The sequence below is a fragment of the Thamnophis sirtalis genome, unplaced genomic scaffold, assembly GCF_051295495.1.
Source record: "Thamnophis sirtalis isolate CommonGarterSnake01/CBP01778 unplaced genomic scaffold, rThaSir2_p1.2 scaffold_3, whole genome shotgun sequence".
NCBI classification, from domain to species: domain Eukaryota; kingdom Metazoa; phylum Chordata; class Lepidosauria; order Squamata; family Natricidae; genus Thamnophis; species Thamnophis sirtalis.
In genome coordinates, this window is record NW_028261383.1 from 16,191,440 (window position 1) to 16,208,081 (window position 16,642).

General features: G+C 43.4%; 2 protein-coding genes across 2 annotated transcripts in view; both read right to left on the reverse strand.

Annotated features, from left to right (window-relative positions):
- The window catches only part of LOC148047282 (vomeronasal type-2 receptor 26-like), a 31,190-nt gene extending 30,356 nt beyond the window's left edge, over positions 1 to 834 (reverse strand). The window contains exon 1 of the mRNA XM_087708033.1: positions 382 to 834. Within this exon, the coding sequence (XP_087564159.1) occupies positions 382 to 834 (453 nt within the window). The remainder of the gene's footprint in view (positions 1 to 381) is intronic.
- Positions 835 to 10,742: 9,908 nt separating this feature from the next.
- Positions 10,743 to 15,281, reverse strand: LOC148047283 (vomeronasal type-2 receptor 26-like). The gene is made up of 5 exons (XM_087708034.1): positions 15,183 to 15,281; positions 13,741 to 13,953; positions 12,732 to 12,833; positions 11,920 to 12,034; positions 10,743 to 11,647 (listed from the first exon to the last, which is right to left on the reverse strand). Exons 1-5 carry the CDS (start codon positions 15,279 to 15,281, stop codon positions 10,743 to 10,745), a joined length of 1,434 nt encoding a protein of 477 aa, XP_087564160.1.
- Between the last annotated feature and the right edge of the window lie 1,361 nt (positions 15,282 to 16,642).

Below are 16,642 nucleotides of genomic sequence, written 5' to 3' on the forward strand. Positions count from 1 at the left end.
TAGGTTCCTCTTGGCTTCTAGGTGCTCGCTGAGAAAGGATTTTTCGAAGTGACCATCTGATCATTAGTATTTCCTATATATTATTATATTAACACACCCTGATGCTAAGGAGTTAGATGTTCAACTCCCCCACCCCACCTAAAAAGAACTCTGTTCCAACTGCCAATTGCCTTATATTAACCAAGCCCAATCACATAGTTTCATTTCAAAGCATGGGTATCCAGCATAGCTAAAATATATCTGTCATACTTCCCTCTCTCTGGAAGATTATGCCCCAAGCAACTAAAGTTGGCCAAACCTGTTACCCTGTTGTAGCACAAATCGGTTGGATATATTTTTCAAGGGAGCTAACCTTAATCAATCCTTTTATGGTCCCCTTACCTGCCATGGCTGAAGACTTGTAGTCACCAACCTCTTATTCCTTTTGCTCTTGGACCTGGAGGAATATGCATCATTCAAGGCATAGGCCAGAGTCTTAGTGACACTATAAATACGATGGTCAACCTTGTAGTCATGACTGTCTCCTTTCTCTTTGATCTCTAGTGGCTCTTTCTGTGTGCATCTTCTTCGGACTTTGACAGAAAGGACGTGCTTTGAAAAAGAACAGTCAAAAGAACGGTTTTGAAATTGTGGTTCCACAACGATAAATGGTTCAAAGGTATCTTCATACCCTCTTTCCTGTATGTAAAAGCGCCAAATACTATGAACGTATTCGTAAAGTCTATGTCTTGTCACTGGCACGTGTCCAAAAAGCGTGAGGATCCAGATTTTCCCTTCAATGGGTTGTGGCAGACCTTCAAGTGCAAAATGGATATGATGAATTCCGTCCATCATGGTACTAAAGTCTGTATAGAAAACAAAGACATTGACTTGTCTCCACTTAGAGATGGCATCCCTGAAGGGTGCTGTAGGTGTAGTCGTTGAGAATTGTTGCGATATAACAACACAAATTCCATTCCTCACAAGCATAGGAGTAAATATCTGCATGAAATTCTCCCCCTTCTCTGTGTCGGAAGCAAAGAGACCAATCAAGGTCCATCTGAAATGGAGGAGCAGTTGGACAATTGCTGGGTACTGGATCCCATTTTTGGGAGCCATCCTGTAGAAATAGGGGAATTGCCTTTTATCACTCAGAGCCTCTGAAACAAATGAAGAAGTGATCTGAAAAAGCAATGAAGAATGGAGTGTCATATTTGGGGTGAGTTGCAGCCCAAAATATTTGCTTTTAATAGATCCAACTTTGTTCTCATTAACACAATAGAATGGCTTAAAATAAGAATGGCTTATTGTTGGCCATATCAAGATACAGAATACAAAAGAGACAACATTAACAACAAGTACAAGGACATGACTGCATCAATCCTTATCCCTTCACCCTATTCCAAGACATAACATCTACAATGGCCATGGTGAAAAGCAGCTCTTGAATTTCATAGAGAAGATAGGGTTGAATCTATTGTTCACACACCACCATCAAATCATTTTACTCACAGGAAAACACACACACACCTGTGGGACTTTGTTGGTGCCTACTAAAGTTGACATCTGGATGGAAATGTCTCTTTTAGCTCCATCAAGAAGAGCCAAAAGATTGTCTTTCCTTCCACAGCTATAGTTGGGAACGTTGGCTTCTCCAGTAGAGAGTGTGTCCAGCAAGGCATCTGAAGTGGCAAATGTGCTCAAATAGTTGTCATAGATGCTGTAACCAAGTGTGAGATTGTGCAGGAGCTGGAAATTCTTGTTGACCAATTGAGTGATGATAATGTATCGTTGCATTACTGCCATATTAGTGTTTCTAGTACTGTATAAATATGTTTATGTTATCATTATGAACAATAGAAACCACAAAATAAACTATTATTGATCCAAAACCAGAAGAAATGACAGTCACATATCATCATTTAATTTCCAAAAATGTTGAGACGATGGGATGGACAAAGCTTTCAACCAGGGTCAATAGTCACAGATATATCATTATTTGTACTAATGTTAATTTTCACATCTCCAGTGACCATGTTTCACAGTCATTCAGTCAAATGACAGCTACTGAATTATTAAAGCAAGAACATTGATGAATAAGTGAGCCAGTTAAGCAATTCTAAAAATTAGACAGGAAATCAATAGAACTTTTCAATAACCACATGAAATAAAAATCAACATGAACGGGATGAACTCATATTTTAGGAGAGATCCTCTGAATTCTGTGTTTGTCTTTCTCGGGGTTTTTTTAAGCTTCCTTCTGTCCCATCCTTACATTTGAGTCTTGTACAAGATGTGGCAAAAGGCGAGAGCTTACCCACCTATACATTATCCTACAATTTAGAAATAAGTGGAAGAAAAAGAAAGCAAGGAGAGTACTAGAAATGCAAATGGAGGGAATGCAACTCCATCACATAGAATGACTTACAGAGAAGAAATATACTGATCCCCGTTAAATTGTAACAGCTCAAGAGAAGGATTTGTTGCCGTTTCAAACATAGTGATGATATAGTCTCCTGGCCTATAGTAGTTCCATGGCTTTCCTGGCTCCTGCTGCTTCAAAATCGGGGGGCATTTAGCTATGAGCCTCCCAAAATTTATTTGGGTTAGCGCAAGCATCAGAAGCAGAAGCAGGAGGTTCATTCCTCTCTGGCTGAATGAGTCACTTTTGTTTGTAAACCGCCAGAAGAGTTAGAAGAATTCAAAGCACTCTCACAAAATGGAAAAGCAAATGACTTTCCTCATTCAGACAGAGGCAAAGTAAGTTTCACGTGGAAAGGTGCATTCAACAGGCCAGTCTTTGCCTGTCCTAAATGTTGTGCATAACACTCAGGATGAGTAGAGGCTGATGCAAGAGCTTTTCCATGTTGCTTTAGTCTGATTATTGCCTGAAAGGCAATGATTGGAGAAGCAGAAGAAGACATCCCAAAGACTGGGTTTATAATAATTATAGTGAGAAGCAACATCTCCTCTGGGGACCCTTGAGTCTTTCTGAGTCTCCATGTTCAGAGAGAGGGATGGAGAATATTGTCCTTGTGAAAGAAAAGTCACAGATTTGCCTCTGGGGGGATTCCTTTGCAGTTGTTCTGGCCCTTTCTACTATGAGTTCAAACCCCAGTTGAAAGACATTGTTGATCAGGATTATGATGATCAGGATTCTTTCATTGAAATGTCTGAATTCAAGAGACTAAATGAATTGTTACAATGTGTGCCTGTCCGTAGCTCACTGGAGGCATGACAGGAAAATAGATAGGGCATCCCAAAGGTGCTTTTTTTCAATAGGCAACTGGATTTTCTGGTTTTTCTTGGAAGACATATTGCTTTTCATCCAAGAAGCTTCTTCTGCTCTGAAGAATGGGGGGGGGGATGGAAAGATTCCGTGCCCCACCTTTGGGACAACCATGACCTGGCTGACTGAAAATCTCCATAGACACTGATATGGGGCAATATATGAGAGCTTATGCACTGGAGGCAAATTCCTTGTGTGTACAATCACACTTGGCCAATAAAAAATACTATTCTAATTCTATATTCTGTTCTGTTCTGTTCTGTTCTGCTCTCTTCTCTTCTCTTCATAGGCTTGCTCAATATGCTTCTTTCTGATATAAATAAAGTCCGTGCAGGATTGAAACTAATTGCAATCATGCATGCAAGAGTTTATGTATGGCTGTGTCCTGAATAATTATGGGATTATAGGTAAAGGAGAAAGCAAAACCAGAAAACTTAGCCAAATTCCTTGGAATGAGAAATGCAGATCAAGTCTTTGTTATATATATAAAAAATGAAATATCATTTTTGAAAGGAATTATTCAGCCTTTCTCTGATTACTATCCCTATGCCAAATGAAATTGTTTGGTGGTAAGGAATTCTAAATTACCACTTTAAAATAAAAAAAACCCCATAAGACTACATTTTTGTTCTATTTCAATATAAGCTGCTCTTTACTATTTGTCAGTCCCGGCACTCTCAGTAGCTCAGGGCTGCCATTCCACTGGTGGGGAGATTCGTGACTGGGGCATTTCGTGACTTGGACCTCTGCTGTACCGCACTTGTTTCCTTGCTGCACTGAGATCCTGAAGTGAGTTTCATATGGAATGGCACCAGCGCATGCATGGCAATGTAAACCAGCACGGTCTCTCACGTTGTCACAGTATATTTGGTGTATTGCGTGTCCATAGGAGAGGACGGGCCACAGGATGGCGGGGCATAGGATTGTTTAAATGGTGGAGGGAACTGCAGAATTACAGGCTTGGTTTTAATTCACTCGTCTTTTGCATTGTGTGTTTGTTGGAAGTAGAGGAACAGGCTTATAAAAATTACATTGACCACGAACTACTTGCTTAGTCAGCTTGTTTGTTTTCTTTGCCTGAATCGAGCCTGACAGAAAGTCGAGCCTCAACATATTTCAGCCTGATCTGGAGACAGCTGTCCTAGCAGAATCAAAAGCACCAACAGAGCTTGTTATCCCAAAGCCTTTCCATTGGGTCTGCATGTACACCCCAAAGAGAGGCCAGTGGAGAGGCCTCTTCAATTGGGAGCGCAGGAGGGTGCTTCTGTGTACCAGGGAAAGCCGCATGAGGGTGCCATAAGTGGATGGTGGCAGGTGCCCTGGGTCCTGGAGGTTTTGAGGGTCTGCAGGGTCCTCCTACTCTCACGTCCACTGGAAGACATTTTTCGCAATGGAGGAAAAGAAGGATTTGGAAGATGAATGGAGTTATTCAACTGCATTAGGTACTCAAACTCTGGATGTTATAAGAGAAATGTTTGGGCCACCCAGGTTTAAGGAGCCTGTTCTTGGTTGTTGTTGGCATAGAGAGCTTGTCTGTCCCAGAAGATGCAAGCCTCAGATGAAGGTGGTAGAGGGACCACCCTGGTGTGATACCACCCTATGGATTGGGCCAGGGGGTTACTGGGGAACAGACACTGGCAGCACAAGTTACAGCACGGAAGGACACGTTATATGACAGTCAAGGTGCACTGATGAGAGCCTTTATCAGAGCCTATCTCGTGGCAATACGGGCGGCGAAATGCTCGCATTTTGCCACCCTTATTGCATCCGCTGAATCGTGCCCAGCCGCCTTGTTTAGAATAACCGGGGCCTTGAGGCTGTTAAAGACTGGATGAGAGCTAACAAACTGGTGCTCAACCCGGAAAAGACCGAGTGGCTGTTGTGTTTTCCTCCCAAAAATTCGGCTAACGTTCCATCAATCAGGCTGGGGGGGCAAAATTTATACCCCTCAGACAGGGTCCGCAACTTGGGAGTCCTCCTGGATCCACAGCTGAGTTTTGACCACCATTTGTCGGCTGTGACCAGGGGGGCATTTGCCCAGGTTCGCCTGGTGCGCCAGTTGCAGCCCTACCTGAACCGGGAGGCTCTCACAACAGTCACTCGAGCCCTTGTGATCTCTAGGCTGGAATACTGCAATGTGCTCTACATGGGGCTGCCCTTGAAGAGCATCCGGCGACTTCAGCTAGTTCAGAACGCGGCCGCGCGAGTGATCATGGGCGCACCACGGTTCGCCCATATAACACCGATTCTCCGTGAGCTGCGCTGGCTACCTGTTGATCGTCGGGTGCACTTCAAGGTCTTACTTACCACCTATAAAGCGCTCCATGGTAGTGGATCTGGCTATCTGAGAGACCGCCTCCTGCCAATTACCTCCCTGCGTCCCATCAGATCGCACAGAGTAGGCCTCCTCCGAATTCCATCCGCCAGTCAGTGCCGACTGGCGACTACACGGAGGAGAGCCTTCTCAGTTGCAGCTCCGACACTATGGAACAACCTCCCCGTGGAGATCCGTACCCTCACCACAGTCCAGGCCTTCCTCACAGCCCTCAAGATCTGGCTATCCCGTTGCCATTTTGAGCAACTATCGTCCAGTCTCCAACCTACCCTTTGTTGGGAAGGTTGTTGAGAAAGTGGTGGCCTCTCAACTTCGACGGTCCTTGGATGAAACTGATTATCTAGATTCCTATCAGTCGGGTTTCAGGCCTGGTTACAGCATGGAAACTGCTTTGGTCGCGCTGATCAATGATCTCTGGCGAGCCAGGGATAGGGGTCACCCCTCTATCCTTGTGCTCCTTGACCTCTCAGCGGTCTTCGAATCCATCGACCATGGTATCCTTCTGCGACGGTTGCGAGAGGTGGGAGTGGGAGGCACCGTCCTCCGGTGGTTTTCCTCCTACCTCTTGGGCAGGTCGCAGTCGGTGTTGGTCGGAGGGCAGAGGTCGACCCCAAGGCCCCTCAACTATGGGGTGCCGCAGGGCTTGGTCCTGTCCCCCCTCCTATTTAACATCTACATGAAGCCGCTGGGTGAGATCATACGCCGGCACGGGATTAAGTACCACCAATACATGGATGATACGCAGCTGTATCTGTCCGCCCTGTGCCAACTCAGTGAAGCAGTAGAAGTGATGTGCCAGTGTCTGGAGGCTGTTAGGGTCTGGATGGGAGCAAACAAGTTGGCACTCAATCCAGACAAGACCGAGTGGCTTCTCTGTTGCAGCTCCAGCCCTCTGGAATGACCTCCCCGTGGAGATCCGGACCCTTACTACCCTCCCGGCCTTCCGCAAAGCCACCAAGTCCTGGCTGCTCCAGCAGGCCGGGGGGCTTGTGAAACATCCAGCCCCACGGAAATTGTGAATGTTGCGTCTTTTTTAAAGTGTTGTCTTTGTCTATTTATCCTCCTTCCCTTGTCTGTTGTGAGCCGTCCGGAGTCCTCCGGGAGTGGGCGGCATACAAGACAAATAAAATGAATGAAATGAATGAATGTGACCACAGGGGAGATGGGATGTTAGGACTCCTCAACAAGACCTTCTTGGCCTGGGTCGCTGGGCTATGGACCAGTTCAAATGGGTCCTTTGGATCCTCCAGATGTCAGGGCATCGTTTCATGAAAGCCCAGAAAGGGTAGCTCTTTTCATTGGACAACCATCTGGATAAGGACGGACATTTATATGTATCATAGTAGTCTATAGTTATGGCTGTAGTGGCAGTCTTGGAGGGGGAAGTGGCTGAATGGGTCGGTGACCTGTATAGCAACCATGCTAGAGAGCTGGGTGACATTGGCCTGTTCCTGGCGGTGATCCAGGAATGATTTGAAGATAGTACTGGGGCACAATGGGCAGAGGGAGAGTTGCTGGCAGTCAAACAGAGGGGCCGGCCAGTAACTGATTACATCAGAGAATTTTGATGTTTTGCCAGAAAGGTCAGGGGCTGGCCAGAGAGATTGATCATACATCAGTTCAAGGTTAGTCTCAACCGTGGGTTAAGGAGAGCATTCATATAACAGGGCCTGAGGCCTCACCTTATACACTGGTTCCAGGTGGTGACTGAATTGGGCACTGAGATGTGGGATGATAGATTGAGAACCGGTTGGATGCATTGGGGTCAAAGACCACCTGAAAAGCCAACTAAAAGGAACCCCGCCATGCTGACAGCACCACCCATAACAACGTCCTTCTATTGCAACACCAGTTAGAACTGGACCTCCTCATATGCCAATGTTGTGTTTCCAGTGTGGAAAACTGCATCATAAGACTGTAGAATGTGCAGAGGCAATTGTAAAGGCACCAACCATAAAGCCTATCATTTGGCCAGGGATGGCGAAGAAGAGTATTCGGAAACCCATGGAGTCCTTCAGGGGAGCACAACAAGTAGTTCAAACACCACAGGGCGATGCCGTACCCATCATGAATGAAGGTGTACTGGCTAGTGAGAGTGATGAGGAGGAGGAGGAAGACCCATGCATAATGCTATTAAACCTTTCCTTGGGCCAGTTACCCTAAAAGCAAAACTCTGCTGGGAGTGCAAAGCCTTAATAGTCTCAGGATGCACTAGATGTCTTATAAGTGCTGATACTGCTTCTAAGTTGAGGAGACTATTCCAGACAATATGTTTCGAACAAATGGATGGCTCTTTGTTTGGGGCCAGTCGGCAACTCATATAACCAACTAGGTCATGAAGGAGATGTTTCGTGATTGTCCTGGGAATTACCGAGCAGGTTCTATTGGGTTTAGCTTGGTTAGACAAGTGGGGTCCCACTATTTGGGGGGGGGGGTAGTAGGCATCTTTGGATTGGACTTGGCACTAACTCACCTCCAAATGAGCAACTTTCCATGGAGTTGGAGTCTGACAAAGTGGGGAAGGATGCATCATATTCACTACTGTATGATGAGCTAAGGGAGGTGTTCAGTGAGCAAGGTTGTGATACCTTGCTTCCCCACAGACTCACTGATTGTGCTATCAAGATAATCTCTGGGTCACGACTACTGAAACCGCATATGTACTCGATGACTCCTCAGGAGTTCAGCGAGATGCCAGTTTATATTGAAAAGAATCTTAAGCAGGGTTTTATACAACCAGCCTGATCACGGGTAGCCGTTCCTGTGTTGTTTTGGGGGGGGGGGAGATAGAGAATTAAGGCTGTGTGTTGATTTTAGAGGTATCAATATGGTTTGCATTGAGCACCTCTACCCACTTCCATTGACGAAAGATATATTGGCCCGATTAGCAGCAGGCCACATATTCACTAAACTTGATCTCAGGGAGGCCTATTACAGGATCCGAATCAAAGCAGGTGATGAATGGAAAACAACTTTCAATTGTCTGTTCAGTAACTATCAGTTTAGGGCCATGCCCTTTGGGTTACAAGGAGCCCCTGCTGTGTTCATGCAGTTGAGTAATGAAGTCCTGTATGGACACCTTTATAAAGGTATCCTTGTTTAACTAGATGATATACTGATATAGACTAAAACAATGGATGAGCATGTCCATTTGCTGCGCTAAGTACTTAGAAAATTGTTGGATTGGACCATGTGATGGACTTGTAGGTGTGGGGGCAAGTTCGTGAACTTTCAACTGGGTGGGCAAAACTGGGAAGCTTTCAGATTCAGGTTTTTCCAGAAGTGCCAACATGGCTCTTAATAAATTGGAACTTTGAGCAATACTTTGCCTTGGACACTAATTTAATTTGGATGCCATTTGGAACCCTGACAGGGGCAAGAAGAGTACTATGAGTGGAGGCCATATTAGATACCCACCTGTGGCATGTGTCTTGTATTGCGGAAGGTATATCCATTGGCAGAGGCATCATGGGTGGCTGGGGAGGATGTACATGTGGATAGGTTGCTTGCTAGATTTTATAGAAACAACCCAATGAATCCAAGAAATCCCCAGAGCCACACCAGGTAATCCCCAGAGGCACTCTCACTTTGATCTTTCTATTCAATACATTGTCTCTATGGTAAGGACTGTATGTCAGTTCTGGCGCTCTCAGCAGCTCAGGGCTGCCATATTGCTGGTGGGGAGATTCATGACTTGGATGACTGCTATATCACACTTGTTTCCCCGCCGCACCAAGATCCTGTAGTGAGTTTCATACAAAACGGAACCAGCGCATGCGTAGCAATGTAAACCAGCATAGCCTGTAACATCATTGGAGTATATTGGGTATATTGTACACATGTAGGAGACGGTGGGCCACAGGTGGGCGGGGCATAGGTTGGTTTAAATGGTGGAGGGAAGTACAGAATTACAGGCTTGACTTTAATTCACTCGTGTTTTGCATTATGTGTTTGTTGGAAGTATCGGAACAGGCTTATAAAGATTACATTTACCACAAACTACCTGCTTAGTCTTTTTGTTTGTTTTCTTTGCAAAACCAGAACTGAGAACCATGGGCCAACATGCCAAATCTACTTTTCCCTCCCTTAACTAATAGCCAATCAGGTTCAGGCAAGATGCTTTCATGATGGTCAGTCCAAGAACAGTTGGTATCCTGTTCCATTCTTCTTCCAGCTGGATGACCTTGAGGCAGTGTCTCAGGGAGGTAAATCACTTACTTTCATTTCCCCAAGTCTTACCCCACTTCAGTCCCCTTCTGCACAGTTCACGGCAGCCTGTCACCACATAGCAGGAAAGCACAAGCGAGCATAAGGTGGCAGCTAACAGTGTGTGACACTTGAGGGGCGTATGTACATGTTGAGCTGACAAAGGAGTTGAGTCTTTTTATTTGTAGTGTGAGAGTTATAATTATATTTACATGGTGTAAAGCCTCAGGAAAGCCCTTCTATTTTCTATCTATTATTATTTTTCCCTCTGCATAGAACAATGCTGTAAGCTTCCCAATTGGGACAAGAGGATCAAGTGGTTTCTTTGGCTAAGAGACCAATCAAGTCTCAAGTTTTCTTTTTTTCTTTTTCTTGAATTGAGCCATCATAAAGGTTGTTGCAACCCTTTTAGGTGAAGTTTTATAACCGGATCATTCCTGTTGACTCGTGTCCAGAAAGGATGTTGTGAGAGTAATAAATCACCTTCCAAAGAAATGAAACTCTGATGTCCCATAAGGTCTATGATGTCACCCAACATCTGCAGAAATAACTGTAGTGGGTCATGCAGAGTGTTGCAACTGAGAGTCATCAGTATGTTCTTGACAACCAGCTCTACTGTCCTCACCTACTTTTGAGAATAAGTCAGAAAGAGAAGGATACTATGCTAAGAAGTTCCATATACAATATATTCAATTTTTGGCAACAGAATCCTTCCCCTTCTCTTTTGGGAGCCTTGTCTCCTTGGCAGCTGTCTTGTGTCAATATACGCTGACTGTCTCATTGCTTATACTGTCATTACCTGACTGGGGAAAAATTAATTATTATCATTTTACTCATAGAAAGTATAACTTTGCATTTTAATTTCACTAATCTCACACTTAATTCTATTGTCTATGAATCTATTACACCTGAGCTTAAGAAATTATTTCACTATCACTGCCCTACTTTTATGGTTAGATGTTCCCTTGTGTTTAGATCTGGTCTCAAGATGATAATGTAGCACTTCGGGAAGAAGATGCAGACCAGGAGACCAGCACTCGAGGCCAAGATGGAGAAGACCTGCACAGCCACCATGGACTTTCCTTTGGTGCTCAGGTAGGTGGGCAGGAAGGAGACCCAGACACTGCAGAAGACCAGCATGCTGAAGGTAATCAACTTGGCTTCATTGAAGGCCCCAGGGAGATTCCTGGCCAGGAAAGCCACTGTGAAGCAAATGACAGCTAGGAAACACATATAGCCAAGAACAACATAAAACAAGGTGACAGAGCCTTCGTTGCATTGAAGGATGATCTCTCTAGGCTGAGAATGCAGGTCAGAGTCGGGAAATGGAGGAGAAACTCCCAGCCACATGGCACAGGTGAAAATTTGACCAGCAGCACCAGAAAGGATGATGGAGTTGGCCAAGCTCTTGCCCAACCATCTTCTCACTTTGTTCCCTGGTTTTGTGGCAAGGAATGCCAGCACGACTGTGATTGTTTTGGCCAGCAGAGAAGACACAGCTACTGAGAAGACAATGCTGAATACTGTTTGTCTCAAAAGACAGGTGGCTTTTCTAGGTTGACCAATGAAGAGAAAAGAAGACAAGAAGCAAAGGAGGAGGGAGGCCAGGAGGATATAAGAGAGGTCCCGGTTGTTGGCTTTGACAATGGGAGTTTCTAGGTATTTAATGAATATGATTAAAACAAAGCCTGTAGTTAGGAACAAGAGTAGGGCAAAAGAGATCAAGATGATTCCCAGATTCTCTTTATAGGACAGGAAGGTTATTCTTTTGGGGATACATTGGACTCGGTTCTCAGTTGGATATTGATCATCTGGACACTTTCTGCACTTTTCAGTATCTGTGGAAACAGAATGTAATGTTCCTTTTATGCATCAATCTCTCCTTCCAAATGACTCACCTATCAGTTTAATGCACATTATAAAAAAGAAAGAAGAGACCAAGGGCCTGAACTCTGTCCTACAACAACAACACCTGAAAATATCTGTGAAGAAGAGAAACATCACTAAAGTCTGCCTCTCATTCCCAATCCTCAGTGTTGTTCCAGAAAGAGACCTTTGTTGTTGGTACAAGAACCTTACGACAGATCCAGAAAAGACAATATGGTTTTACCATCCACATCCTGAGCTCTGCAGAGGTCATTGGCAAGAGCAACTGGTGTCATCTTTCTGCTGTAATTCCTGGCATTAACTCCTGGACTTTTCTGAGTATAAAATGCATTTGCCCCCTAAAAGAGGGTGATAGTTGTGATGATCTTATACATCAAATGTTTCCAAAGCCCTACCCACCCACTGACCCTCACTGTTCAGCTATTTTAAGCCTCCAAGTATTGAGTTTTTAGCCTCCACACACTCCATCTTAGACCCATTCCAGGCAATCCCCACAGCACATCACAGTCATTCGCCGCCTCTGTGTGTTGCATTTTTGGCCTCTGCTCATCACTTTTTCAGTCGATTCCAGGTGGTGAGGATTGTCATGCCAAGACCAAAAACCCGATGCACAGAGGCCAAAAGTGTGATGCATGAAGGTGGAAATCAGCAGCAATGTGCTTTGGCGATCCTGGCAGCCTGGAATGGGTGTAAAACAGAGTGCGCAGAGGCCAAAAACATGATGTGTGCGGGAGACGATGGGTTGTGCCATCCCCGCAACTTGGAAAAGCTGATTTGCAGTATTCCAGGAGGCCAAACCAACCACCAATCAGCTGCTCATGCGGACTCATGCTGAGATAATGTGCTGAAGTTGACCAGGCTGTTTGCTACAAGGACACTAGCCAGACCTTTTTCTTATTCCTCCTATTTTAGAATTTACATTCTGTTGAATGTAAAAGGCAACAGCAAAATATTCAAGCATCTGTGTGTCTTTAATGTGCACTTTGATCAAAATCTCTGTATGCCTCTGGTATCCTGTCCTCCAGAGTCACCAACCTTCCTGAGTGGAAATGGTCCCCTCTGGACAAGGAACGCAGTCATAACAGCAAACTGGTTCTCCTTCTTGAGCCCGCTTGACAAATCCAGGATGACAATTTTCTACACATATGGATTGAGGTAGAGGCTAAGCAGAAAAATAGTGAATGCCCAAAAAAATACATTAGGGCTCACTATTCCATGGGAAATAGAGGTTAACAAAAACATTCATTAAGTAGACTATGGGCTTCTTTTAGATAGATATGAAATTTCTAATTAGTTCCAAATGGTTATAGGAGATATGATTTCTGGAGATTAGTTTGACTCGCTCTTCTTTGTGGCAGCCTCTGATATATTGGAAGACTCCTATCATGTCTCACCCGGTCTTACTTTTCATTAAACTAGACATACCCAGTTCCTGCAACCATTCTTCATTTCTCTGCACTCTTTCTAGAGTCTCCACATCTTTTTTACATCATGGTGCCCAAAACTGGATGCATTACTCCAAGTGTGGCCTTACCAATGCATTATAAAGTGGTATTAACACTTCACGTGATCTTGATTCTATCCCTCTGTTTATGCAGCCTAGAAGTGTGTTGGCTTTTTTGGCAGCTGCTTCACACTGCTGGCTCTGTCACTCAAAATTATAAGTTTCACTCTACACATTCAATTATCAGTGTAGTTCACCTACCTTACGACTGGATCATAAGGCTTTTGAAAACAGAAAAAAGACTAATATTTCACCCACCTTGTCGTACCACTTTAGCAAGGAAAGACTCTTCAAAAAGACATTATGTTGATGCTCCAAGGTTTTTATGTTATATACTAGGAGATAGAAAAATGGAACTGAATAATATTTTGGGGGAAAAGATAGCAGTTTTGGCAGACTCAGGGGATGGATTGGCAGCAAAAAATAATAGTGGAGTTGGAAATAAAGGTTGGGTTGAATACAAAAGATAAGAACTCAAGGGAGGAGTAGGGGAGTGTGAGTTAAACTCTACACATTCAATTATCAGTGTAGTTCACCCACCTTGTCGTACCACTTTAGCAAGGAAAGACTCTCTTGGCTGATGATAAGCCTCTGCCTTTCAAAACTTCCCATTTGCTCTTCATAGTTACTCTCATCAGGGAAAACCACCAAGCTCGTTATATGCAGATCTGCTATCAGATCTCCATTTTCGTCCAAATACATTTTCATCTCAGAAAAATTGCAAAATGCATTCTTCTTCAGAAAGGGATGAAGCTGGAATGAAAACAACCAGACAGTTTAAAAGCAGAAATCTTTGGTTTCTTATCCCACTTTGGTCTCTACATATTTTAATTGTTCTAATACAGTTGTCTATCCAGCAGATATTCTTGAGATTCTAGTTCTAAGATGCTGAGATTCTAGAAAGAGGGCAGAGAAGAACAACAAAGATGATTAGGGGACTGGAGGCTAAAACATATGAAGAACAGTTGCTGGAATTGTGTATGTTTAGTTGTCAGCAACCCATGGCTCTGGAGCCACATGTGGCTCTTTCATCCCTTTGCTGTGGCTCTGGAGCCACATGTGGCTATTTCATCCCTCTGCTGAATTAATAAAGAAATCAAGAAATTATTCTTAAACTCTATGAAAGCCACAAGGGGATTATTCAAAGAATGGGATTCTTGAAATATATGAGCATAAAATTCTACAGTGCTAATACCACTCACCCATCATGAAATCTCCAGAACCGTAAATCCTACAAACTTGCAATTTGGTATGGAGGTTCCTCTTGTTTTTCGTTGCTTGCTAAGAAAGGATTAGTAGTATTTCTTATACAGAATTATATTAACATGCTCTGATTCTAAGGAGTTAGATGTTCAACTCCCCCTCCCCATCTGAAAAGAACTCTCTTCCAACTGCTAGTTGCCTTATATTAACCAAGCCCAATCACATAGTTTTATAGCAAAGCATGGGTATCCAGCTAGCTAAAATATATCTGTCATATTTCCCACTCTCAGGAAGATTATGCTCCAAGCAACTTAGGTTGGCCAAGCCTTTTGTAGCACAAGTAGGTTTAGATAGGTTGCTATCTTCTCCTTTGGATTCATTTTCAAAGGAACTAAGCTTGATGAATCCTTGTATGGTCCCCTTACCTGCCATGGCTGAAGTCTTGAAGACACCAACCTCTTCTTCCTTCTCCTCTTGGATCTGGAGGAATATGCAGCATTCAAGGCATAGGCCAGAGTCTTAATGACACTATAAGCACGGTGGTCAATTTTGTACTCATGACTGCCTTTTTTCTCTTCTGTTTCCAGTGGCTCTTTCTGTGTGCATCTTCTTCGGACTTTAACAGAAAGGGTGTGCTTTGAAAAAGAACAGTGAAAAGAACGGTTTTGAAATTGTGGTTCCACAAAGATAAATTCTTGAAAGGTATCTTCATACCCTCTTTCCTGTATATAAAAGCGCCAAATACTATGAACGTATTCGTAAAGTCTATGTTTTCTTACTGGTAACTGTCCAAAAAGTGTGAGGATCCAGATTTTCCCTTCAATGGGTTGTGGCAGACATTCAAGTGTAAAATGGACATGGCGAATTCCGTCCATCATGGTACTAAAGTCTGTAAAGAAAACAAAGACATTGACTTGTCTCCACTTAGAGATGGCATCCCTGAAGGGTGATGTAGGTGTAGTCATTGAGAATCGTTGCGATATAACAACACAAATTCCGTTCCTCACAAGCATAGGAGTAAATATCTGCATGAAATTCTCCCCCTTCTCTGTGTCTGAAGCAAAGAGACCAATCAAGGTCCATCTGAAATGGAGGAGCAGTTGGACAATTGCTGGGTACTGGATCCCATTTTTGGGGGCCATCCGGTAGAAATAGGGGAATTGTCTTTTATCACTCAGAGCCTCCGAAACAAATGAAGAAGTGATCTGAAAAAGCAGTGAAGAATGCAGTGCTATATTTGGGGTGAGTTGCAGCCCAAAATATTTGCTTTTAATAGATCCAACATTCATTAACATAATAGAATGGCTTAATGTTGATTATCCATTGGCCATATCAAGAAACAGAATATAAAACAGACATTAACATTAGCCACAAATACAAGGACATGACTACCTCAATCCTTATCCCTTCACCACTGTGGCTCCCTATTCCAAGACATGACATCTATAATGGCCATGGTGAAAAGCAGCTCTTGAATTCCATAGAGAAGATAGGGATGAATCTTTTGTTCACACACCACCATTCCATTCATTTTACCCACAGAGAAACACACACACACCTGTGGGACTTTGCTGGTGCCTACTAAAGTTGACATCTGGATGGAGATGTCTCTTTTAGCTCCATCAAGAAGAGCCAAAAGATTGTCTTTCCTTCCACAGCTATAGTTGGGAACATTGGCTTCTCCAGTAGAGAGTGTGTCCAGCAAGGCATCTGAAGTGGCAAATGTGCTCAAATAGTTGTCATAGATGCTGTAACCAAGTGTGAGATTGTGCAGGAGCTGGAAATTCTTGTTGACCAATTGAGTGATGAAAATGTAGCGTTGCATTCCTGCCAGATGTGTGTTTCTAGTACTGTACAAATATGTTTATGTTATCATCATAAACAACAGAAACCACAAAATAAACTATTATTGATCCAAAACCAAAAGAAATGACAGTCACATATCATCATTTAATTTCCAAAAATGTTGAGACGATGGGATGGACAAAGCTTTCAACCAGGGTCAATAGTCACAGATATATCATTATTTGTACTAATGCTGATTTTCATATCTCCGATGACCGTGTTTCACAGTCATTCAGTCAAGTACAGCTACTGAATCATTAAAGCAAGAACATAGATGAATAAGTGAGCCAGCTAAGCAATTCTAGAAATAACACATTCTTATTCTATAAGAAAGGCAATTAATACAACTTTTCAATAACCACATGAAATAAAAATCACCATGAACAAAATGAAC